Source organism: Coccinella septempunctata, chromosome 1, assembly GCF_907165205.1.
Source record: "Coccinella septempunctata chromosome 1, icCocSept1.1, whole genome shotgun sequence".
Lineage (NCBI taxonomy): Eukaryota > Metazoa > Arthropoda > Insecta > Coleoptera > Coccinellidae > Coccinella > Coccinella septempunctata.
Genome location: NC_058189.1, coordinates 27,591,432 through 27,617,498, shown reverse-complemented (window position 1 = coordinate 27,617,498; position 26,067 = coordinate 27,591,432). Strand labels below are relative to the sequence as shown.

General features: G+C 39.2%; 1 protein-coding gene across 3 annotated transcripts in view; it reads left to right on the top strand.

Moving 5' to 3' along the window:
• The window catches only part of LOC123315586, a 622,910-nt gene that overhangs the window by 178,458 nt on the left and 418,385 nt on the right, over window positions 1-26,067 (top strand). For all 3 annotated transcript variants that reach the window (XM_044901350.1, XM_044901359.1, XM_044901344.1), the window contains one exon: window positions 15,461-16,082. In XM_044901350.1, the coding sequence (XP_044757285.1) occupies window positions 15,461-16,082 (622 nt within the window). The remainder of the gene's footprint in view (window positions 1-15,460; window positions 16,083-26,067) is intronic.

The window sequence follows — 26,067 nt, the reverse complement described above, 5'->3', positions numbered from 1 at the left end:
TTTAATTTCTCTATCGCCCATTTTGTAACCTTTCAGTTCACGCACCCACCTTATCAGCTCGTCCATTATTATGTTAAAAAGTAGAGGGCTAAGAGAGTCACCTTGTCGTATATCGTTATTTACCTCAATTTTTTCAGTCAGTTCTCCGTTTATCCTGGGCTGAATCCAACTGGTTTGGTATATGTTTTCAATCGTTAATGATGTTTTGCGGTATTTGTCTATCGTGTAGAAGGTGGGTTATATCTTTTATCTGAATGCGATCGAAAGCCTTTTCTAGATCGATGAAGCACATGAAAGCTGGGCGATTGTATTCGATAAATTTTTCAGTTATTTGTCTTAGAACAAATAAGGCATCTGTACATGATCTTCCCGACCGAAATCCCTGCTGCTCGTCTGCTAAGGAAGTATGTTCATTAATTTTTTTTGCAAGGATTTTTGTAGTTAGTTTCAAAGTGGTACAGAGAAGATTGATCGCTCTATAATTTGCTGTTACTTCTTTATCTCCTTTCTTAAACAAGAGTATTGTCGTGCTAATTCTCCATTCGTCGGCTATTTTGTGATAGTGTAAAATGTTATTGATCATGATCTTCAGTTGTTCTGTCAGACTCTCTCCTCCGTACTTCAGCAGTTCATTGGTGATACCATCAGCTCCCGCACTTTTTCTGTTCCTTAGTTGCTTTAGAGCTTGTTCCACGTCCTTTTTTCCACAATTATGTCGTGGTTAATAATGATCTCAGGAGTGCTAAGTTCGAATTCAGTCTCCTGTTTCTTGTATAGCTCCTTTAAGTAATTGACCCAAGTATCCTTTGGTATGCGGTTACTGCTAATTAACTCGCATGCTTCCTTTCTCTGGTTTCTGATCAGTCGCCATATCTGCTTTTGTAGGCCATAGAAATCGCTTTCCATTCTCTTTGAGAATGTTTCCCAGCGCTCATTTTTAACTTGTCTCACTAGTGTGCTAGTATTATTTCTAATTCTTTTGTACTCTTCGTGATCTTCCACAGATAGCGTTGTCCTGTATTTTAGGTAGGCTTTCTTTTTCCTTTTACATTGCTCCTTAACTTCCTCGCAGAACCAGGGGGTCCTGTTGCATCCTGCTTTACCCGGGATCACTTCTCTTGTTCCGAGTGCTTCATTGGCTGCTTCCATGATATTTCTCCTTAGTTTATCCCAGCTGTTGTTAATATCACCTTTTTCCACCAATGGATTGTTTTTTATTTTTTCCTTGAGGCGCTGTTGGTATAATTGCTTGGTGGATTCATTCCACAATGCTCCCACGTTTATTTTTTCCTCTGGTGAGGTTGGTCCTGTGTTTTTGTGTGGTTTTAGTTTAATCTTGATTTTTCCCAGGAGTAATTTGTGATCGCTTCCGATGTTAGCTGAATTTAGGGTTCGTACGTCCAATATCTGAAGCGGTTGTAGGCATCTGTTCGTTATTATATAATCGATCATAGATTGTTGTCCTCTAGTATTGCTGAAAGTATACTTGTATTGGGGTTTGTGGTCGAAGAAGGTGTTATTGATTCGGAGTTCATTGAATGCACACATGTTGAGTAGGAGTTCTCCATTATAGTTCAGCACATCTTCGTTGAACCGTTGTTTAATTCCAGGTCAGACTTCGTTTCCAATACGATCATTGAAATCTCCCAGCATTATCACTGGTTTGCGCTGTGGGATAGATTCAACGACACCCTGGAGTTGGTCCTAAAATTCTTCCCGTCTTATTTCATTTTATTGTCTTCGGGCGCATACGCGGATATCATATACAGTTCTTGGTCTCCTGTGTGCAATTTGACAGTCAGTATTCTCGAGGATATATATTGACATACTCCTATGCAGTCCTTGTATTTATTGTGTAAAGCTATTGCTACTCCTTCCCTTGCCCGCTCATCCTTATTCACACCGCTATATATAAAGATATATTCACCATACTGTTTCTGACCTTTTCCCTTCATTTTGGTCTCCTGCAGAGCACATATGTCGATATTGTGATTGTCCAACTTTATAATTAGTTCCTGCTCTCTACCATTCAAAGATATTATGTTCCAGGTAGCGCAGCGCAATATATCCGTTTTTTTCCAATTCGAAATCCTATTTTCAGCATGGGTCATCATCTTTAAATCCGTCCTGTTCCGAGGCAAAGTTCCGGTTCTATGAGCAGTGTCCTTTTTCACACTAGGTAGGGTGCTGACCTGACCAAGAAACCCTCCTCCTTTATCCGGGCTTGGGACCGGCAGTGACAGTTACCAGGCTACTCAATCCACCCGACAACTAACCACAGGCGGAGTTAACAATATTCATTGTTACCCGTATTGTTGATGAGAGAAATGAACATTTATATATCTGGTGTATGGCAGTTATGGAGTTTCATCAAATCTACAGAATACATGAATGATAAATTTGCTTGATTCAGACAGCTTGTTTGACGATATTAACATCGTTGTTTCAAATTCAAATGTCAATGAATCAAGAATCAATGAATGAAATGAATAGAATATTCTGAACTCTGGATGAACAGGTGAAATTTACCCTATCTTCCTCATTGAAAATTTACGGGTTGTTCTAACACTAAGCGTTGTGGGTTGAGTAGTCTGTTGAGCTCGAACTATCGTTATTTCACCAGGAAAAAGGGAAGTGAAAGAAAATATTCCAATAGAATATCACAGTTTATTTAACCCAACTTTATGAGTGTTACCTGAAGAGTAAAATATTTATATGCGATGTTGTTTTAACAAAAACGAATTTGTTTTGCCCTAATGTGCGGTCACTGTTGATGAGTGTTGACTGCAGGCTCGAGGTGCAGGTATCAAGTGTCGCCCTGATAATTGTTAACAGATGTGTTGGGACCGCACGTCTTCGAGTATCTGGAGTGGTTTTGAGAAAAACCTTTCGTGTGCAGGCTTGGAATGCGTAATTTTAGCTGGTGGTCGTCTGTCTCGATCGCTGAATCTGAATAATCTTTTTTTTTTGGTGTAGCAGGGAGCAAATCTGCAAATCAGACGAGCCACCCTCTCCTGAGGGGAAACAAGTGTGGGGATTCTCACTCTCCTGAGCTCGAGACCCACTAAAAACCCCTAACTGCTTCTTGAATATTGGTTCCAGGCATTTACCTATAAACCGTTCATCTCTTAGTCGGTTATCTTCTCGCACACTATCGGGCTGGGATTTATGTGTTTATCCTCTAGTGGATAACACTTTATTGGATTTTTCAATAAGTTTATGTTCTTATTTTAATTATCTTCTTAATTGATCTCTTGGTCTCCTTCGGTAAATTCGCATTCTCCTTTTGTCTTCCTCTGGGTCGTAGTCCACTAGTCTCCTGAGTTCTTGAATAATTTCTCTGCTTTTCTGTTCATGAATTCCGTTATGGTTTCCCATTTTAGGTCCCTATAAAGCTGTCTATTCCTGACAAACCAAGGTGCATCTATTGCACATCGTAGCAGCTTGTTTTCAGTGGGCTGAATACTTTTTATGTGGCTCTTTGCCGCAAAACCCCAGGCGACTGAATTATAAGCCAATTAAGGCCTAGCAACGGCTTTGATTATCTTCAATTTTGTCGTCTCTTTCGACATGTGGCTTCTTCTTGCTATTAGATGGTAGAGTCTATTCATCGCTGCATTCGTTTTGTCGATTGCTTGTTTGATATGATTTTTCCAAGTAAGTCCTTTGTCAAGCGTTATTCCTAAATATTTGGCTTCATTTTTCCAGACTATTTCTTCGCCGTCAACTTCTAGATCCGTTGTGGGTCGCGGTCTTCTCTTCTGTAGTAATATTGCTTGGCTCTTTCGTCCATTGAGCTTGATTTTCCACTTTATGCACCAGTCATTTGTTTCGTCAATCGTTTCTTGTAGAACTCGTTCTGGTGGTATTAGTTTCAGATTTTCAGTTTCCTCATTTAGCCTCGTGAATATAATTCTTTCTACTACTTTTCCTAACGCCGATAGTAGACTTATCGGTCTGTAGTTTTGTGGGAACTTCTTCTCTTTGAATGGTTCATTGAACACCATGACTTTCGCTGTTTTCCATTTTTCTGGTAGTGTTCTGTCCTCATTATTCCATTCGCGATATTTGTTAGAGCAGCTATACCCTTTCTAGGTAATTTCTTCAACATAGAATTCGTTATTTCCTTTTCTTCAAACTTCCCTGATTTCATTTGGCGTTGCTGGTTTATCTATTTCAGCAGCCGCTGGTAATTCATCCATTTCTTCTTCATTTTCTCCAACCAGTTCTTCCAAATCTTCATTATCGTCGTCGATCCTGTAATTTATTCACGATTCACGTTCGATCGAGTCAGCCAATGCATCTGCCTTATCAGTATTGGTATACGCCAGTCCCCTTTCACCGTGTAATTTTAGTCTTTTCTCCTCGTAGCCTTTTTTGCATTCTCCATGCAGAATGATCAATTGTATTCAGTTCTTGAACCCTTTTTTGTTCCATCTGCTTGTTCCTAGATCTTTCAGGGCATTTTTCAGAACTTGGCTATGGCGGTTGAGGTTCCTTCTATTCAAATTATTTTTATTCATCCGATATATTCTTCTTCGATTGTCTCGTATAAGATCTTCTACTTCTTTAGGCGTATCGCCATGCGGATGACTTGGTGCTGGTCTCTTCTCTCTCCTCGTGCTTTTTTCGTAAGCATTTTATATTATCTCTTCCAGTTTATTAACCGCACATTCCAGATCCTCGGGAGGGCTTATTGTTGGGATTTCTGTTATTTCCGATTGTATTAAATGGCTGTGTTAAGAATTGAGCGGACTGTATATTTTTTTCGCTGGTTCGGAGGCAGAATTTGAAATAATAATTTAGAGAACCATCAATAAATAAGAGAAAATCTTACCTTGAGAGGTTGGGGCTGTTGATTGGAAAACCCGCAATTCTCCGAAATCCAGCTGGCCAGAGGACGGGAGTCTCGCAAAGAGATCCTTGTACAGAGAGGGGCCTAAATTTCCTATCTGAATGGGGTTATTGATGGTTCTTTCTAGTGTCTTTCTCAAAAAATGGAATCAAACAGCTAAACTTCTCTATCAGAAGCACTTAAGGTCGTAAAGTAGGTACTCGGAAACTGAGTAATTTGAAAAGGAAACGGCAGAACAATAACTTTGAAAATCATGCAATAGCTAAATCAAGAAAAGTCGGAAGCAATCTCTATTATTCTGATTTTTTTTCATTCAGCTCAACACATGTCGCGATATCGAAAAGAATTCAAAATCGTGTATATCATGACATCTGTTGACATATCAGATAAATTAGAAGGATGAAAACATGAAATTTAAAGAAATCCATTTTCGACGTTAACAAACCGCCCACCAAATTTATAATTATAAATTCAAGCAATTGATTGAAAGTGACAAAAAAAAACAAAAAAACAATGGATGCTGTGAAATGAAATTTTACAAAAAACACATAGAGAGACAATAAACCTAACTCAAAGGGAAAATATTCGCCTGTTAACGGTATAAGCCAGTTAACAGGGCGACAAATGCTGGAAGTTGCAGTCTTGACCACAGCTACCCTGGGAATACCATCTGGGGAGTTATTTATCTCTGAAATACGTCCCATTGGCCAACTTTACGGGTAAGTATGGATATCCCGAATGTAAACGACATCACCTATTTTAGGGAGTGTGGAACTGGTCCTCTTGTGTCTCTGTATTGAAGTGTTCAGATACTGCTTTGACCAACGTGTCCAAAACGCTTGTACCATTTGTCTCAGGCGAGTCTATCTATCACGGACCGTTATTCTCTCTGGCAAAGGAGATTCAGGAGCGGCCAAAAGTTGCATACCAACCAGAAAATGTCCCGGAGACAGGTAATCACACTCTGATGGATCATCTGACAAAGGACACAATGGACGGCTATTTAACACCGCCTCGATTTGGTAGAATATGGTACTATATTCTTCGAAAGTGTACAGCTCCTTACCTATCATGTGTAAGAGAAGGGATTTCGCGGACTTCACCCCAGCCTCCCAAAGTCCGCCGAAGTTTGGGGCGTAGGGGTGATTGAAACGCCATCTAACCTCTCGTGTAGTAAGAAAGTCCGCAATTTCACTTTGGTGCTGCAATAAGAAGCTATATGCTTCTTTCAGTTGCTTGGGAGCGGCGATAAAGTTGCGACCCTGGTCTGAAAGAATTTCAGATGGTAACCCTCGTCTAGCAATGAAACGTGAGAAGCAAGCCAGAAAGGCGGAAGCAGTGAGCTCGAAAACAAATTGTAAATGAATTGCTTTGGTTGCTGCGCATACAAATAAGGCGAGATATTCTTTTGTGGTTCGAAATTTTCTAAGCTTAGTGTCGCGAACCATGAAGGGACCGGCAAAGTCAACACCGGTAGTGTTGAACGGACGGGAGATGTTGACTCGGGAGGCTGGAAGATCTACCATAGTTGGCTGGAAAGGGGACGCTCGGAACCTGAAGCAGGTTTTACATTGTCAAATACACTTACGAATTAGGGAGCGAGATGAAAGAATCCAAAATGTTCTCCTTAACAGAGCCTGAACATTGTTGGGTCCAGAATGGAGGGAGGCTAAGTGAAAATGTTTACACAGAAGTGTAGACAGAAAACATGATTTAGGAAGCAAAAGTTCATGCCTTGAATCAAAATCCAAGTTAGAAAATTTCAATCTACCACCCTGAGAAGACCGCGTGAGTCTAAAAAGGGAGCGAGAGATTGTAGTTGTTTGGAAGGAGGCTGGTTTTTACAAAGGGACTTCAAGTCCGCAGAAAAATGAACATGTTGAACAATATGAACCAGTGACACTGTGGAATCATTAAACTCATCCCCAGTTAGACTTTCTTTCCTCAGTACAGAGGAAGTTTTTCTAGAGCGACAATTATGGATAAATCGATTTATCCATCCCATGACTCTACGAAGTCGAAGATAACTGGAAAATTTGGACTCAAACATTACATAGATTTCAGTGGGCTCTATTCTGTGAGTCACCAGAGACACTGAAATATTTTTCGTTTCAGGTAAAGTCTCTGAAACTTCAGAAAGACGGGAGGGTCCAGGCCAGTCCATATTGGAATCCATTATCATTGAGAAACCGTTCAACCAAGTTTTCAGATTTTCTTCATTCAAAAAATAATCAGCATAGCAACCCCGGAAAGCTAAGTCAGCTGGATTTTCCAGACCGGGAACATGAGACCAAAGAGCGTTCTTTGTGTCTTCTACGATTTGAGTCACTCTGTTGGCGACGAAGGTCTTCAACAAGTGAGGGGGTGTATGGATCCATGACAAAACATTTTGAGAGTCACAGAATAGCCGAACGGTTGAAATTGACAGCGGTATACTCTCTGAAATTCGTTTGACCAACTTGGCCAAGAAACGAGCTCCGGACAGTTCAAGACGAGGAATACTCAAGATCTTTAATGGAGCAACTTTACTTTTGGCTTGCCATAAATGGGAACGACGAAAAACAGTTGATTCAAAACACAAATAGACCACTGCTGCGTAGCCACTGTCGGAGGCATCACAAAATCCGACAATTGAAACGGAATCATAAGCTGAGGGGATGACAAAACGAGGAATTTTTAATTTATTCAAATAAGGTATTGAAGATACAAATTTCAACCAAGTCGTTTCTAAAGAGGGAGAAATAGGAAAATCCCAATCTAATTTAAGCAACCACAACTTTTGGAGTACAGACTTCATGAAGAACGTTATAGGAGACAAGTAACCTAAGGGATCAAAAGTTTTCGCAATGAAGGATAAGATGTTACGCTTTGTACATGGGGAATTGAAAGGTTGGACATGAAAAGTGAATGCATCTATAGAAGGTTCCCAAGATAATCCTAAGATTTTAAGAGATTCGCAGCCATCTGAGAATCGTATAGGACTTTCTCTGAGATCCTCTGGGAGATTAGAAAGTAATTCGGGGTGGTTCGTTGACCATTTTCTGAGTTCGTAACTTGCTCTACTCAGCAATTCACGCAACTTATTCCTTAACAATTCGGCAGTCTCGACATCTTTGGCGCCGCTTATCACGTCGTCAATATATATTTGGTTCGTTATAGCATATGAGGCCAGAGGAAAGCATTCACCTTCATCTTTCGTCAACTGTTTCAACACTCGTTGTGCCAAATACGCTGAAGGAGTCAATCCGTAGGTAACGGTGTTCAGTTCAAACTCTTGTGCGATTGTAGCTGAACCAGGAGGACGCCAATAAATATGTTGGAATCGTCTATGCTCAGGAACAATAAGGGTCTGACGATACATTTTTTGTATGTCTGCACATAAAGCAATTGCCTGCAAGCGAAATTTAGAAATGATATCTTGTATGTCAGATTGCAATTTTGGACCCTTTAGAAGACGCTCATTCAAAGAAATGCCTGTCAAGTCTGAATCTGAAGCATTGAATACCACTCTCAATTTTGTTGTGGTACTTGTCTCTTTCATGACAGCGTGATGGGAAATTATGTATGAAGATGAAAAGAAAGTTATAGACATGTGACCAAGATTACGATTTTCTGTCATGAAATTTTGATACATGTTGAATTTTTCTGGTTGTTTTAAGAGTCTCTGTTCGAGACGTTTGAATGAAGCGTGTGATCTAGAGCAATTTGATCCGAGCGGAGTTGCATTTAGTTTGAAAGGAAGTGCTACTATGTAACGCCCATCTTTGTCCCGAGAATGGGTACTAAGAAAATGCTCTTCCACCAACAAATCCTGTGGATCGAGCGGGGAACTAGGTGAGACTTCCTCTGTTTCCCAAAACTTTTGGAGGGCAGAACTAATGTCACAATGTATATGGAGAGAGGTGGCAATAGATTCTGAAGTTTGAGAACACGTGGGACCAACCAGAACCCATCCGAAGATAGTATTGACCGCAGTTGGGTTACCAGGAATAGACTGAATACCATCAATCAAAAGTTGAGGGAGCAAATCGGCTCCAATCAGAAAATCTACTGGAGAAGGTAAGTCGAAATCATCATCCGCCAGCTGCAAATTCGCAAATTTGGATCGCACTTCCAGAGGGAGTTCCGAAGGAGGAAGCGGATGCGAAATGTTATCAAGAACGACAGCATGGCCCTTGACCGACCGAGAGGAATGTCGTGAATGTAACGAAACATCAACGGACCCAAATATACGCAAGTTCGATTGACCTAAACCTGAAACAGAACAAGTAGAGGGACAAATTTTCAAACCCAAGCAGGAAACATTGGACTTAGTAATGGCAGAAATAAGAGAGCCAGGGTCATAAACAGCTCTAAGTATGTGTTTTTGACCTGTAACATCCTCAATTAGGAGACTTATAGTACCAAGAAGAATTGGTGAACTACCAGAAGATGCGATGCATGACACAGACTGAATAGGTTCAGCTTCAGATGAGTCACGACTATGAGGGGGGCAGGTTACGTTAACAGTAACAGAAGAGGGGTGTAGAGAGGTATGATGTCTATTTGTTTTACAGTGGCGGCATACAGAATAAGAATTACAGTTTTCTCTACGACCTAAACAGTTGAAACAGCGTGAATTTTTTCCGAGATATTTATATTTATCATTCAATGTCATATTCTGATACCGTGAACATTGATGCAAAAAATGCGAACCTTTGCACAAGGGGCAAGCGAAAGTTCTACCATCAGAAGGAGAAGAATCTGTAGAGTTCACTAAAAGAACGTTTGAGCCGTGCGATCTTGGTCTCAGTATTGCTATCAGCGGTTTTGGAAAGTTCCATCATACGAATTTGCTGCGTTACGAATTCAATTAATTGTTTATAAGTGGGAATGCCTTCTGATGGCAACTTATTTTCAAAGGCACGTTTGGTGTTCGAATCTAAGTTATTCAAAGCCAAAGAAAATAACAGAAAATCTGCAAGATCTGGAATTTTTAAAGATTGTTTCATGATTATGTAAAAAATCTTTGAGCGATGACAGTGAAGGATGAGAGAGAGACTTGAATTGCAGTAATTTCTAAAAATAAACAGAAGCAAGGCGTCTGAGGTTTTGGTAACGCTGAACCAAAGCATCATACGCTATATCGTAGTTATCAGGAATCAACTGAAGACCACTGATAACAGCCAGAGCTTCACCCTTTAGTGTGGTTTTCAAATATCGAAATTTTTGTGTTTTGTCTATCATGGAGTTTTTATGAACCAATGAGTTATATAAGGAAATGAATTCTACCCAATTATCTATTTTACCATCGAATGAAGGAAGTGCAATAGTCGGAAGCATCTGTGGTACTGGTGTAGTGCTAGGGGTGGTATCAGATGTGGTCAAAACTGCATTTTGTTTCGCTAAATCACACTGTATACTATGAATGGAGGCTAGTATCTCCTCAAGGGAGGATTGTACTTGAGAGATCTCGATTTTATCTTTCTGAGGCAAATTCTCGTTGAGTGCCTCTATTTAATTTTGAACTTCTTCGAATTTATCAGAATATTTAGGAAGTTGATTGACAAAGTAGACAACTTTAGCAAGATTATCAGAAGAATATGTTTTGCACGTATTAAAAATAGATGTAACGGTCGCGAAAATATTATCCCTCTGAGACAAAAGTTTACTGTGAACTTTCATCACTTCAGGATCAATCGATTCCGGTTTAGCTTTTGAAGTCATTGTGAATGAACTGAAATTACCGAAAATTCACGGAAAAAAAGTTAAATCCGGCAACGTCAAATGAAAGATTTCTCTTTCAAAAGGAAATTATTTATACACTGGCAACGTCGCAAGGGAATTCAAAATGAAGGATGCTTTGTACAAAAAATCGAAGCTGAATTTGAATATTCTAAATTACAAAATTCGGCACGATAGCTCCATGTTGAGAATTGAGCGGACTGTATATTTTTTTCGCTGGTTGGAAGGCTGAATTTTGAATAATAATTTAGAGAATCATTAAAGAATAAGAAAAAATCTTACCTTGAGAGGTTGGGGCTGTTGCTTGGAAAACCAGCAATTCTCCGAAATCCAGCTGGCCAGAGGACGGCAGTCTCGCAAAGAGATCCTTGTACAGAGAGGGGCCCAAATCTCCTATCTGAATGGGGTTATTGATGGTTCTTTCTAGTGTCTTTCTCAAGAAATGGAATCAAACAGCGAAACTTCACTATCAGAAGCACTAAATGTCGTAAAGTAGGTACTCGGAAACTGACTAATTTGAAAAGGAAACTGCAGAACAATAACTTTGAAAATCACGCAATAATTAAATCAAGAAATGTCGGAAGCAATCTCTATTATTCTGATTCTTTTTCAATCAGCTCAACACATGTCGCGATATCGAGAAGAATTCAAAAATCGTGTATATCATGACATCTGTTGACATATCAGATAAATTAGAAGGATGAAAACATGAAATTTGAAGAAATCCATTTTCGGCGTTAACAGGCTGTATTTAGCCCAATTGGTATGTTCTCTTATTTCCAGCAGTTTTTCTCTTGGTTCTTCTCCAATTGTCAATCCAACGGGATTATGGTTTGAATCTCCCAAAGATTCAATCGAAAATTCTTGAGTTATATTTTTCAATATCGCGATATATATTACATCTGATATTCCTATATCAAAAGCAAGATATGTCGGTAACTCTGGTCCAATCACTATGGCATTTTGTTTTTCGGCGAAATCCTTGAGTTTTTGCCATTTCTTTTCTCTGTTCTGCTGTTTCATAATGGGGATTTACAGTTGAAATCTCCAATGCATATTGTCGAGTTTGTTCCTGCCAACATGTTGTTCATCTTCTCTTCCAACTAATTGTTTTGTGGTGGCTTGTATGCCGAGGTACTTTCGACTCCTTGTCGATTTAATTCGGCAACAATCGTCACTGTTTCTGTTTCTCCTTGTGTTTCATCGGATCTACTTTTGAAGTAGTGTTTCAGATCTGCTCTCACTAATATTGCTACTACTCCTCCTGTGTTTGTAATTCTGTCGCATCTATATGTTTCATAATTCATGAAATTCAGTCGTCTGTTCCGGTTTATTCTTGTTTCCTGTAGGGCTATTTCTTCTATCTCGGCTTTCCAAGTGTTAATCCCGTTTATGTTCCAAGAGATTATTTTGAGGGATTTCTTCCTAATATCCGTAAGGTCCATTAATTCAGTTTACTGAATAATGCTTGGAGTTTATTCTCTATTTCCGTCTCAATTTTCAACATTATCTTGTGAAGATATCTAAATCATCGGCTGATTCAGATATCTTTCACTTCTCCTGTTGACTTTTCACAGCCTGTTTCATTGGAGGCTCCTCCTGTTCTTCTTCTTTCTGAACCGGTTTTGGAGTCTCCCTCTTCTTTTCCTGTTCTGCAGGTTTGGTTTTTACAGTTTCCAGAACTTTTCTTGCAGGTGTTGCTTTATTCGACGGCTTTTTCTGTTCTGTTTGTTTTTGGCCGGCTCTCTTCTTTCTGGTCACCAGCTTAAATTCGCTACATCCCTTGTAGCTTGCTGGATGGCCTTCTTCACCACATAAAACGCATGTAGCCTTTCTTTCTTCACCTTTCCTAATGAGTTCACAATATATTCTGCTTTGGTTTCCCGAACACTTCACACGTCTCCACGGGAAGGAGCATTTATTTTGTGCGTGTCCGTACCTTTGGCATCTGAAGCATTGGCTTGGTCCGTCTGCCTTCTTTTTGGTTCGACTAGAGGTTGTAGATTCGCTGGATATCGTATACAGGGTGTGGCGTAATGAATGGATAATATGGAGCCTGCAGGTAGAGGACTCTATGGCGGTTCAGAAAAATATATTTTACGTTCGGTAAAAGTGCCTTGGTTTTCGAGATATTCGAGATTTTCGAAAATTCAAGAAAATCACACCCTTCGCCACTCTTTTTGCAGGCAAGACTCCAAATGAAGGAATTTTTTCAAACTGTTTTTTGGATAGTATTCCTGGATAGATGCGCTATCGAATTTAAGTTATTATTTTTGAGGCGCATGAATAGCGCCGCAAATTTTCCCTTTTGCTAATTTTCTTTCCTGAGTTCAACCCAGCATGGTGTGAAAAATAATATGGTTACCTGAGTGCCAAACCAAGAGAAAACATGCCTGTTTCACTGAGATTCCGAAATGGTATAACTCACTCTATTTTCAGCATTAAATACAAAATAAATTTCTATTACAATGAGTCAAGGCAGAGTTTGACGTAAGCCTTTTTCTTTAATTTTCAGCAACTGAAATGAGACTTGCAAGCAGAATAAAGCAATTATTCAAATGGAGTTTTAAAGCATCTAGTACAGCTCCTGATGCACACTTTGAACACTTTTTGTGAAACTGGATTCAATTAAACAATATTTTGAAATTGGTTATTTTCCCTCGCATTCTTTCATTATTAAGCTCTATAGTTATAAAGTTAATAGTTGTTGAGCGAATTTCAAGTAACGAAATGAATTTTGGCACTTTTGTAATTAAGAAAAAAAGCTGAAAATTAGATAATTTTTATTACATTGAGTCAAGACCCTTGTTACAAAAATGCCGAAATTTGATGCATAACTTGAAATCAACTTGAAAATATTGATTTCACAACGTTGGAGTTCAATAATAAAATAAAACGAGAAAAAATAACAATTTTAAAATATCGTTTCATTGAATAAAGTTTCACAAATCACAAATGATGCTTAAATTGGCCTCCATGAGTTTTGATACATGCTCTATAGTCTACACTTTCTAATGAATCATAGCTTTATTGTATTGATATCAACAATTTTAAAATGAGTAGGTATCGTTTCATTGAATTAAATATCACAAAAGATTCTCTAAGAGGCCACCATGAGCTTCAGTAAATGCTCTATACCTTTTTATAGACGATTGCTTCATTCTGCTTGCATTTCTCATTTTAGCTGATAAAAATTTCAGAAACACTGTTTACATTGAACTGGGCCTCAACTGATTGCAATAGGAATTTATTTTGTATTAAATGCTGAGAATACAGAGAGTTATATCATATCGGAATATCAATGAAACTGGCATGTTTTTTCTTGCATTGGCTCTCAGGTAACCATATTATTTTTTACACCGCGCTAGGTTGAACTTATGAAAAAAAATTAGCAAAACGGAAAAGTTGAGTTAGATCTTTTTTTCATGGAGAACTATTCATGCGCCTTGAAAATAATGAAATACATTCGATAGATCATCTATCCAGGAACACTATCTAAAAAATAGTTTGAAGAAATTCCTTGATTTGGAGTCTTGCCTGCAAAACGAGTGGCGAAGGGTGTAATTCTCTTGAATTTCCGAAAATCTCCAATATCTCGAAAACCAAGGAACTTTTACTAAACGTTGAATATATTTTTCTGAACTGCCATAGATTGCTCTACCACCAGGCTCGATATTATCCATTCATTACGCCACACCTTGTATATCCTTCTTTTGCGTTTTAACCAGATATAATGGTATCGGCTTTTTCGTTTTATTTGATGTCATCCTAGACTCCTCAGCATCATCGATTCCCTGTAATCTCAGGTCATTTTCGATCAATTTCAGATCTGCGTCTATTGGAAGATGCCTAATGACGGCGTAAATTTTCTTTTTCTCCTTCATCTGTTATGTGACGTACGCCTTTTCAACTTCGAAGAATATAGTTATTTTTCTGCAGCCATCTACAGTTGTGGCTATAATCTTGATTTCGTCTTTCACTGCGGTAGCCCGATTATAACTGAATTTCTTGGTATAGAGAGCTTTTGAGATCTCTACCCAATCTGATGTACACATCATCGTGATGGGTGGAATTTAATCCCTTTTAGGCACTCCCGTTGTCTTGTTTCGGGTTGTGAAGAAATTCCTTTAGGGGAATTATTTTTGGAACCCGCTACCGGTTTTGTGATTGCGGCGTAAGTAGGAGATTTCGGCATCTCACCGATCAACTGTGACACAGTTTCAGTCAGTTTGACAATTTGAGCTTTCAACTGCCCATTTTCTTCTGTGAGCTTTACTTCAGTTTTCTACGCTATAAGAAAACTCAGGAAAAAGATTCGAAAAAGAAGCTCACCTGATGTTTTCTGCAGAAACAACGATCAAGACCTGGACTCCGGCAGATGAACACCAACTTCGAAAATTTTAACGAATTGAAATTCCGATAACACATACAGATATAGAACCTACACAAACTTCACAGATGAATTATCTTTGTTTTACATATGAGTTCTTTTTATACCATTTTCGGAACATTTTCCCCGCACCAATGAAATTGTACGACGAAGGAAGAGTGGTTTCCTATGTTTCTCCGTTTTGATTTTCTCGTCGAATTTGTTGTAGGAATTCGGCATGTGAATTTATTTTCGGAGAAATTATTACATTTCCTACAGCGTTAAAGCGATATAGTTGTGAATTTGACCCTCGAAACAAAAATCGACGTGTCCGAGCATTTTGTCGAAATAAACTTATTCCACCCGTTATCTCGTCTGTTTCGTTCTGAAAAGCCCACCCTGTATATATTTCCTTTTCTCGATGAATGTTGACAGCGATGTTCCTTACATCCAATGTCAAAAATGTAATGACTCTAGTACCTAGTTGTTCTCAGAATGTTTTTTTTTTGCAGTGATCATGAATATGAACCAGTCAATCCACTACCGGAGGAGAGAACCGAAACTACACCTTCAAAATTCCATGTATCTGAAGCATTGAATCCGTCCAATCCAAAACTGAACGATGAATTCCATTCTTCAGTGAAAGAAATCCAATTCGAATTAGCTGGCAATGTGAGCAACAAACAAAGTACTTCACCGAAACTTGTTATCGATCTGAATGTAGAATCAGAAAACAGTCCTAGTAGTAACTTCCATTTCCCAAGTTCCTTAAGAAGCACATCTAGGGAGAAAGGGTCTGTGACTCCTAAAAAATTCCAGACAGCCATCATGGAGGGCGCTACTAAATTCAAGAGGAAACTGCAAGAAATGAAGAAACCATCCATATCGATGCCATCCTTCAGAAAACCCAACTTTGACTCACCGAAGTTAAAAGATATTACCTCCACTTTTCGAAGAATCCCGAAAAGAGATATTGAAGCAAGAGAAATGGGAATAGATTCCTCTTCCAACAGCAAAGTAATTTTGGATTTCTCCACCTATCCTAGGCTTTTTAAGAAGAAGAAGAAGCAAGATCGAGATTCCGTTAGTTTGAGAGAAGATAACATTGAAAAAGTTGGAAAAACGACATGGCCGGTAACTTTTGTGTTTGCAATATATCCATATTTTGTGATTTCTTTAGATAAAAATCTTCAAACCGATACCACTTTTTCGAATGGTGATGTTGATTAATAGTATAATAATAACTAGCACGGCCAGGAGATCCACCTTGTAGATAGATTCACCTTTACTGGCAGATTCGCCTTTCGTCCGTAGCTCGGGCCTACGGCCCTCGCGATACGCCTTTTGTTCGTAGCTCGGGCCTACGGCCCTCGCAATTCACCTTTCGTCCATAGTTTGATTCCCCTTTTATAAATATCTAGGCCAAAAACGTTTTTTTAAAAGTCCGATCGATTTAAGGCACCTCGTTCTGTGATCGCTGCCAATTCCGTCAAAACTGACGTTAACCTTTAAATCACACTCTGACATCGATTGTCAAAGTGCACTTACACTTAATTTTCTCTGATAATCAATAGCAAATTATTTAATTTTGTGGAATGTCACTCGATTTTTAATAGACGTCAAAAATTTTCAAATTTTTTATGCTTTTTTAGGAAATTTCGTTCGGGCTCCGGGAAAAAGAACAGGCCTATTTTAATTTCGGGTCCTTCGAGCTTAGTTCGACACCCATACCGGCTCTCGAGCTACCGCGGATCCCTCAAGTTAATCAAATCAATTTGGTACCTTTTCGCGAAAATCGTGAATTTCGCGATTTTCTAACGCAATTTTCGGACACTTTAAGACGGGGTAAAAATACGATCTAGGCATTTTCTGAAAGCTCGATTCTTCCTCTAGCTATCCATGTACCGCTCTACCCGGCCACGCGCCTTCGGCGCTCGCCATTTCAAATTTCCCATACCCTCCCCCGACACTTCAACATGGCAAAAAATTTGATACGATTCAGTGATCTTTTTTATCAACGTTATAGTATTAACTAGTATAGCCAGGAGATCCACCTTGTAGGTAGATTCACCTTTACTGGCAGATTCGCCTTTCGTCCGTAGCTCGGGCCTACGGCCCTCGCGATACGCCTTTTGTTCGTAGCTCGGGCCTCCGGCCCTCGCTCGATTCACCTTTTATAAATATCTAGGCCAAAAACGTTTTTTAAAAGCCCGATCGATTTAAGGCACCTCGTTCTGTGATCGCTGCCAAGCCGTCAAAACTGACGTTAACCTTTAAATCACACTCTGACATCGATTGTCAAAGTGCACTTAATTTTCTCTGATAATCAATAGAAAATAAATTAATTTTGTGGAATGTCACTCGATTTTTAATAGACGTCAAAAATTTTCAAAACTCTTACGCTTTTTTAGGTAATATCGTTCGGGCTCCGGGAAAAAAAACAGGCCTATTTTAATTTCGGGTTCTTCGAGCTTAGTTCGATACCCATCCCGGCTCTCGAGCTACCGCGGATCTCTCAAGCTAATCAAATCAAATTGGTACCTTTTCGCGAAAATCGTGAATTTCGCGATTTTCTCACGCAATTTTCGGACACTTCTAGACGGGGTAAAAATACGATCTAGGCATTTTCGGAAAGCTCGATTCTTACTCTTGCGTTCCATTTACCGCTCTACCCGGCCACGCGCCTTCGGCGCTCGCCATTTCCAATTTCCCATACCCTCCACCGACACTTCAACATGGCAAAAAATTTGATACGATTCAGTGATCATTTTTTATCAACGTTATAGTATTAACTAGCATGGCCAGGAGATCCACCTTGTAGGTAGATTCACCTTTACAGGCAGATTCGCCTTTCGTCCGTAGCTCGGGCCTAAGGCCCTCGCAATTCGCCTTTTGTCCATAGCTCGATTCCCCTTTTATAAATATCTAGGCCAAAAACGTTTTTTTAAGAGCCCGATCGATTTAAGGCACCTCGTTCTGTGATCGCTGCCAAGATAATTCCGTCAAAACTGAAGTTAACCTTTAAATCACACTCTGACATCGATTGTCAAAGTGCACTCACTTAATTTTCTCTGATAATCAAAAGAAAATAATTTAATTTTGTGGAATGTCACTCGATTTTTAATAGACGTCAAAAATTTTCAAATTTCTTACGCTTTTTTAGGTAATTTCGTTCGGGCTCCGAGAGAAAGAACAGGCCTATTTTAATTTCGAGTCCTTCGAACTTAGTTCGACACCCGTCCCGGCTCTCGAGCTACTGCGGATCTCTCAAGTTAATCAAATCAGTTTGGTACCTTTTCGCGAAAATCGTGAATTTCGCGATTTTCTCACGCAATTTTCGGACACTTCTAGACGAGGAAAAATACGATCTTGGCATTTTCGGAAAGCTCGATTCTTCCTCTAGATTTTTATACCCAGCATGTCCCTGCGTCTCGCCTTCGGCGCTCGCCATTTCAAATTTCCCACACCCTCCCCCGACACTTCAACATGGCAAAAAATTTGATACGATTCGGTGATCATTTTTTATCAACGTTATAGTATTAACTAGTATAGCCAGGAGATCCACCTTGTAGGTAGATTCACCTTTACTGGCAGATTCGCCTTACGTCCATAGCTCGGGCCTACGGCCCTCGCGATACGCCTTTTGTTCGTAGCTCGGGCCTTCGGCCCTCGCTCGATTCCCCTTTTATGAATATCTAGGCCAAAAACGTTTTTTAAAAGCCCGATCGTTTTAAGGCACCTCGTTCTGTGATCGCTGCCAAGCCGTCAAAACTGACGTTAACCTTTAAATCACACTCTGACATCGATTGTCAAAGTGCACTTTCACTTAATTTTCTCTGATAATCAATAGAAAATAATTTAATTTTGTGGAATGTCACTCGATTTTTAATAGACGTCAAAAATTTTCAAAATTCTTACGCTTTTTTATGTAATATCGTTCGGGCTCCGGGAAAAAAAACAGGCCTATTTTAATTTCGGGTTCTTCGAGCTTAGTTCGACACCCATCCCGGCTCTCGAGCTACCGCTGATCTCTCAAGCTAATCAAATCAAATTGGTACCTTTTCGCGAAAATCGTGAATTTCGCGATTTTCTCACGCAATTTTCGGACACTTCTAGACGGGGTAAAAATACGATCTAGGCATTTTCTGAAAGCTCGATTCTTACTCTTGCGTTCCATTTACCGCTCTACCCGGCCACGCGCCTTCGGCGCTCGGCATTTCAAATTTCCCATACCCTCCCCCGACACTTCAACATGGCAAAAAATTTGATACGATTCGGTGATCATTTTTATCAACGTTATAGTATTAACTAGTATAGCCAGGAGATCCACCTTGTAGGTAGATTCACCTTTACTGGCAGATTCGCCTTTCGTCCGTAGCTCGGGCCTTCGGCCCTCGCTCGATTCCCCTTTTATAAATATCTAGGCCAAAAACGTTTTTTAAAAGCCCGATCGATTTAAGGCACCTCGTTCTGTGATCGCTGCCAAGCCGTCAAAACTGACGTTAACCTTTAAATCACACTCTGACATCGATTGTCAAAGTGCACTTTCACTTAATTTTCTCTGATAATCAATAGAAAATAATTTAATTTTGTGGAATGTCACTCGATTTTTAATAGACGTCAGAAATTTTCAAAATTCTTACGCTTTTTTAGGTAATATCGTTCGGGCTCCGGGAAAAAAAACAGGCCTATTTTAATTTCGGGTTCTTCGAGCTTAGTTCGACACCCATCCCGGCTCTCGAGCTACCGCGGATCTCTCAAGCTAATCAAATCAAATTGGTACCTTTTCGCGAAAATCGTGAATTTCGCGATTTTCTCACGCAATTTTCGGACACTTCTAGACGGGGTAAAAATACGATCTAGGCATTTTCGGAAAGCTCGATTCTTACTCTTGCGTTCCATTTACCGCTCTACCCGGCCACGCGCCTTCGGCGCTCGCCATTTCAAATTTCCCATACCCTCCACCGACACTTCAACGTGGCAAAAAATTTGATACGATTCAGTGATCATTTTTTATCAACGTTATAGTATTAACTAGTATAGCCAGGAGATCCACCTTGTAGGTAGATTCACCTTTACTGGCAGATTCGCCTTTCGTCCGTAGCTCGGGCCTTCGGCCCTCGCGATACGCCTTTTGTTCGTAGCTCGGGCCTTCGGCCCTCGCTCGATTCCCCTTTTATAAATATCTAGGCCAAAAACGTTTTTTAAAAGCCCGATCGATTTAAGGCACCTCGTTCTGTGATCGCTGCCAAGCCGTCAAAACTGACGTTAACCTTTAAATCACACTCTGACATCGATTGTCAAAGTGCACTTTCACTTAATTTTCTCTGATAATCAATAGAAAATAATTTAATTTTGTGGAATGTCACTCGATTTTTAATAGACGTCAAAAATTTTCAAAATTCTTACGCTTTTTTAGGTAATATCGTTCGGGCTCCGGGAAAAAAAACAGGCCTATTTTAATTTCGGGTTCTTCGAGCTTAGTTCGACACCCATCCCGGCTCTCGAGCTACCGCGGATCTCTCAAGCTAATCAAATCAAATTGGTACCTTTTCGCGAAAATCGTGAATTTCGCGATTTTCTCACGCAATTTCCGGACACTTCTAGACGGGGTAAAAATACGATCTAGGCATTTTCGGAAAGCTCGATTCTTACTCTTGCGTTCCATTTACCGCTCTACCCGGCCACGCGCCTTCGGCGCTCGCCATTTCAAATTTCCCATACCCTCCACCGACACTTCAACGTGGCAAAAAATTTGATACGATTCGGTGATCATTTTTTATCAACGTTATAGTATTAACTAGCACGGCCAGGAGATCCACCTTGTAGGTAGATTCACCTTTACTGGCAGATTCGCCTTTCGTCCGTAGCTCGGGCCTACGGCCCTCGTAATACGCCTTTTGTTCGTAGCTCGGGCCTACGGCCCTCGCAATTCGCCTTTCGTCCATAGTTCGATTCCCCTTTTATAAATATCTAGGCCAAAAACGTTTTCTCAAAAGTCCGATCGATTCAAGGCACCTCGTTCTGTGATCGCTGCCAATTCCGTCAAAACTGACGTTAACCTTTAAATCACACTTGACATCGATTGTCAAAGTGCACTAACACTTAATTTTCTCTGATAATCAATAGAAAATTATTTAATTTTATGGAATGTCACTCGATTTTTAATAGACGTCAAAAATTTTCTCATTTCTTACGCTATTTTAGGTAATATCGTTCGGGCTCCGGGAAAAAAAACAGGCCTATTTTAATTTCGGGTTCTTCGAGCTTAGTTCGACACCCATCCCGGCTCTCGAGCTACCGCGGATCCCTCAAGTTAATCAAATCAATTTGGTACCTTTTCGCGAAAATCGTGAATTTCGCGATTTTCTAACGCAATTTTCGGACACTTTTAGACGGGGTAAAAATACGATCTAGGCATTTTCGGAAAGCTGGATTCTTCCTCTAGCTATCCATGTACCGCTCTACCCGGCCACGTGCCTTCGGCGCTCGCCATCTCAAATTTCCCATACCCTCTTCCGACACTTCAACATGGCAAAAAATTTGATACGATTCAGTGATCATTTTTTATCAACGTTATAGTATTAACTAGTATAGCCAGGAGATCCACCTTGTAGGTAGATTCACCTTTACTGACAGATTCGCCTTTCGTCCGTAGCTCGGGCCTTCGGCCCTCGCGATACGCCTTTTGTTCGTAGCTCGGGCCTTCGGCCCTCGCTCGATTCCCCTTTTATGAATATCTAGGCCAAAAACGTTTTTTAAAAGCCCGATCGATTCAAGGTACCTCGTTCTGTGATCGCTGCCAAGCCGTCAAAACTGACGTTAACCTTTAAATCACACTCTGACATCGATTGTCAAAGTGCACTTTCACTTAATTTTCTCTGATAATCAATAGAAAATAATTTAATTTTGTGGAATGTCACTCGATTTTTAATAGACGTCAAAAATTTTCAAAATTCTTACGCTTTTTTAGGTAATATCGTTCGGGCTCCGGGAAAAAAAACAGGCCTATTTTAATTTCGGGTTCTTCGAGCTTAGTTCGACACCCATCCCGGCTCTCGAGCTACCGCGGATCTCTCAAGCTAATCAAATCAAATTGGTACCTTTTCGCGAAAATCGTGAATTTCGCGATTTTCTCACGCAATTTTCGGACACTTCTAGACGGGGTAAAAATACGATCTAGGCATTTTCGGAAAGCTCGATTCTTACTCTTGCGTTCCATATACCGCTCTACCCGGCCACGCGCCTTCGGCGCTCGCCATTTCAAATTTCCCATACCCTCCACCGACACTTCAACGTGGCAAAAAATTTGATACGATTCAGTGATCATTTTTTATCAACGTTATAGTATTAATAAGGTTTTTTCAATTCCTACAATTATTGTGATACAACAAGAGGGAATAAGTCAACTTATCTCAATGGTTACTCCTTACAAGATTTCTGTGAGTTTTACTTTACAAGATTCAAAATATTCTGGTAGATTGTATGGTTCAATGCTCAGCAAAAATTTCATCAATTGATTTTTCAATATATTAATATTTTTCATCAAATGAAACTGTTTAGGAGGTGAAAACAAAAAAATGTTATCAGTGGCGTGTGTATAAGTATGCCGTCATCGAAACAATCGTTATATGTATGCCTCGTTTACTGCTCATAATTTTAATTTATATGATTTAACATGAAGTCACGTATCAAATGATATACTGGCAATATTGCCGCACTCAGCAACACAGTTTTATGCAATGACAACAACGTCCACACATTAGGGATTAGGGTTTCTCATAATGAACTGGTATCGAATCTCCTTCAATTTTGGAAGGAATACTTTTTGAAATAGTATTCTGCATTTAATTTCCATTAATTAGTCATATAGTCTTCGATGTGACAGTAAAACCAGTAATTGCTATAATCGAGATTCGGTTCGAGAATACCAAATGAGAATTCCAGATCGCAGTGTCCCAAATAATGGTTTATTATGTAGAGATCAATATCGGAAAACATTTTATCGGTACTATACAATACCAGAAATATAGTCGAATGAACTTTCGGTCAGAATTAATAAATCATCTTGTGAATTGGCAAGGAAAGATAGAGGAAAGGTGAGCGTCCACAATTCCGCATCGTACGCAACGGATGGATCGCATCGAAAGTATTTTAGAATGCTTTGTATAAGAACTTATAAAAGTGTGTTCACTTACTTATCCTACTGCCCGGATCTTTTCAATGCGATCCGTGCGTTGCGTACGATGCGAAACTGTAGACGCTTACCTCAAGTGGCCATTTCGTGATGCTGATAGTAGAGCCTTTATATGGTAGGAGTATGTGAAATTCCTCTTGGGACACCCTGTATATTTTATCTGAGAAGCTTCCTGAAATTTTGTTTGCCTTGTTCACCTGGCTTCTTACTTCTCATGCTCTGTCTTTCGTTTTAGCATTTCGAGAAAATATTAGAACTCTTTCATAGATATTGGATTAGATGAAAAGTTATGAACTGTTTCTGAGAAAAAATATCTCAGACAAAATTCATATCATGTAGATCGTAGACATGGAGACATGGACTGTACCTTCCCTTTCTACGAGGCTGTATTGAAAAATTCTTAGCCTACTATAGAACCAAACAAAATTTCAATGTCAAAATATTTTATTACTCAACATATTCTCCTCTTGATTGAATACATTTATTACAGCGAACCTGCTTCGTCTCTAAACCTTAAAAAAAAATTTCTTCTTGCTCTGCAAACCAGACCTCTACAGCTTTTATTATCTTCTCGTTGGAAAAAATTCACGACCTTTCAAACTTTTTTTCAGTTGAAGAAAGAGATGATACTCGGATGGAGCCAAATCTGGTGAATGAGGAGGGTGTTCTAGTAATTCAAACCCTAAATCACAAATTTTTTGCATGGCAACATGAGATTTGTGTGCAGGGGCGTTGTCCTGCAAAAGCAAAACATCTTTGGATAGCTTTCCGCGTCTTTTCTCTTCAATATCTTCCTGTAAAGTGGTCAATAATGTCGAATAGTAATCTCCGGTTATTGTTCAACCCTTATCCAGAAAATCAATCATGATTACTCCATGGCGATCCTTAAAAACTGAAACAAGAACTTTTCCAGCAGATTTTTGGACACGAAAATTCTTAGGTCTTGGAGAACCAGAGTGTCGCCATTCCATCGATTGTTGCTCTGTTTCTGGATCCTAGAAATGTACCCAAGTCTTATCCATAGTAACAACTCGGTTTAAGAAGTCTACATCGTTTTCAAATCTAGCACAGATTGAACGCGATGCTTCAACCCTTGCACGCTTTTGGTCAGCATTCGAACATTTGGGGATCCATTTAGCAGCAATTTTTGTCAGGTCCAAATTGATGTGAACTATATGATGAAACAATGCAGCGGCGTAGAAATTCACACTTCAATACCATATATTAACTCGAAATATTGATCATCTAGAATTTCTGGAACTTTTATGTATATTGAATAGGTTCGAATATTGTGAACTTAGAGATATAGTGTCCGTCCTGAAATCAACAGTTTCATTTAAATTTATATAAATCATCTCACTTATGTTTCTCATCAAATAGTTCCTCTCCACATCCAGAATCTTAAAGTCAACAAAATCAAAGCTATGGCCATTTCGAAATGAATTGATATTACGACAGACATATTCGTAATATATGCGAAACATATGTATGCGAAACGTCGGCTGTTGAAGAATTTGTTTAATGGTTTTTGTTCTATCCCTGTGATCCAAATTTCAAATTCTTTCTGAGGACGTGAAATCACTCAATTTTGAATACGGAGTGTTTCGAAATTCAATACAACAAGTTTAGGGGTTTATTCCCTTGGGAATTTTTAGGCAAAAAGTTCATATAAACATAGGATCTCAAACGCGAGCTGTGCGGTTTTAAAAGTTTTCTTTTGGGTTTTACCAGGGAAGTCAAATATTGACGACACTGATCCTACTTTTAAATTTTTATTACCATGAACATTAATAAAATAGCCCTCCTCAATGGAAATGAAATTCTTTATTTTTACCACCAGTAACCACCTTTTTCTCAGGAAGTCCTTTTGAAATTTATAATATAAAGGAATCATCATCTTTTATACAAAAATTAAGAAATAATAAATAAAAATAGATCAGTTAATTAGATAAAGACCCAGATAAGAAAGATACATAGGGAGACTTACTTGTGGAATTTGATATTCTCGCCCTTTTCGAATCTGTTTGTACAGTTTATGGCTGCAGAAGAATCAACCATTATGTATTAGAGTTATTCGAACACTTTTATTCCAAAACACTCAGGAAAATCGCACAAAAAGCACAACAACAGCAAACTAATCACTCGTAAACAACGCTTTCAGCGAGCTTTTTGCCCATAGCTCTATCTTTCTCTAGGCAACGCGGGGGGATTGTTAGAAGATGAGGAGTAAAATATATTATTCACCAATTGTTTGGGGTAACCGTTCTCTTGTAACATTTTCGCGAAATAATCAAAATTTTTGCCGTGGAAACTGGGATGACAAAAAGAAAATCTTAACGCTCAGTCATCCGAGCTTCACGGCAAAAATTTTGATTATTTCGCGAAAATGTTACAAGAGAACGGTTACCCCAAACAATTGGTGAATAATATATTTTACTCCTCATCTTCCTACTCCAGTCAATAACAATGATACTACACCATCGGTAAAAATTTTTAAGATTGTTTTCGTTCCGATTCTTACAAAACAACTCGTCAATGCTTTATCAAATAACAGCACACGTATTGTCTGTTATTACAAAAAGACAATAAAGTCCTTATTCTCCAGATTGAAAGATCAAATTCCCAAATTGTTACAATCCAATTCAATATATAAAGTTAATCTGCTTGTCAGTCATCTTACGTGGGTCAAACCAAACAATACCTCAAAAATAGAATGAAACAACACGAAAACGATTGTAAAGGTGGTAACTTTTCTACTGGTCTACCTTTCCACCATAGGGATACGGGTCACACTTTCAATTTCGGTGAACCAGAAATTTTATCAAGAGAATCTAGTTTTGAAAAGAGAATTTTTAAGGAAATGGTGTACATCAAGAGAACAAGGGACAATGTTAATGTTCAAGCTGATACTTCCACCCTAAA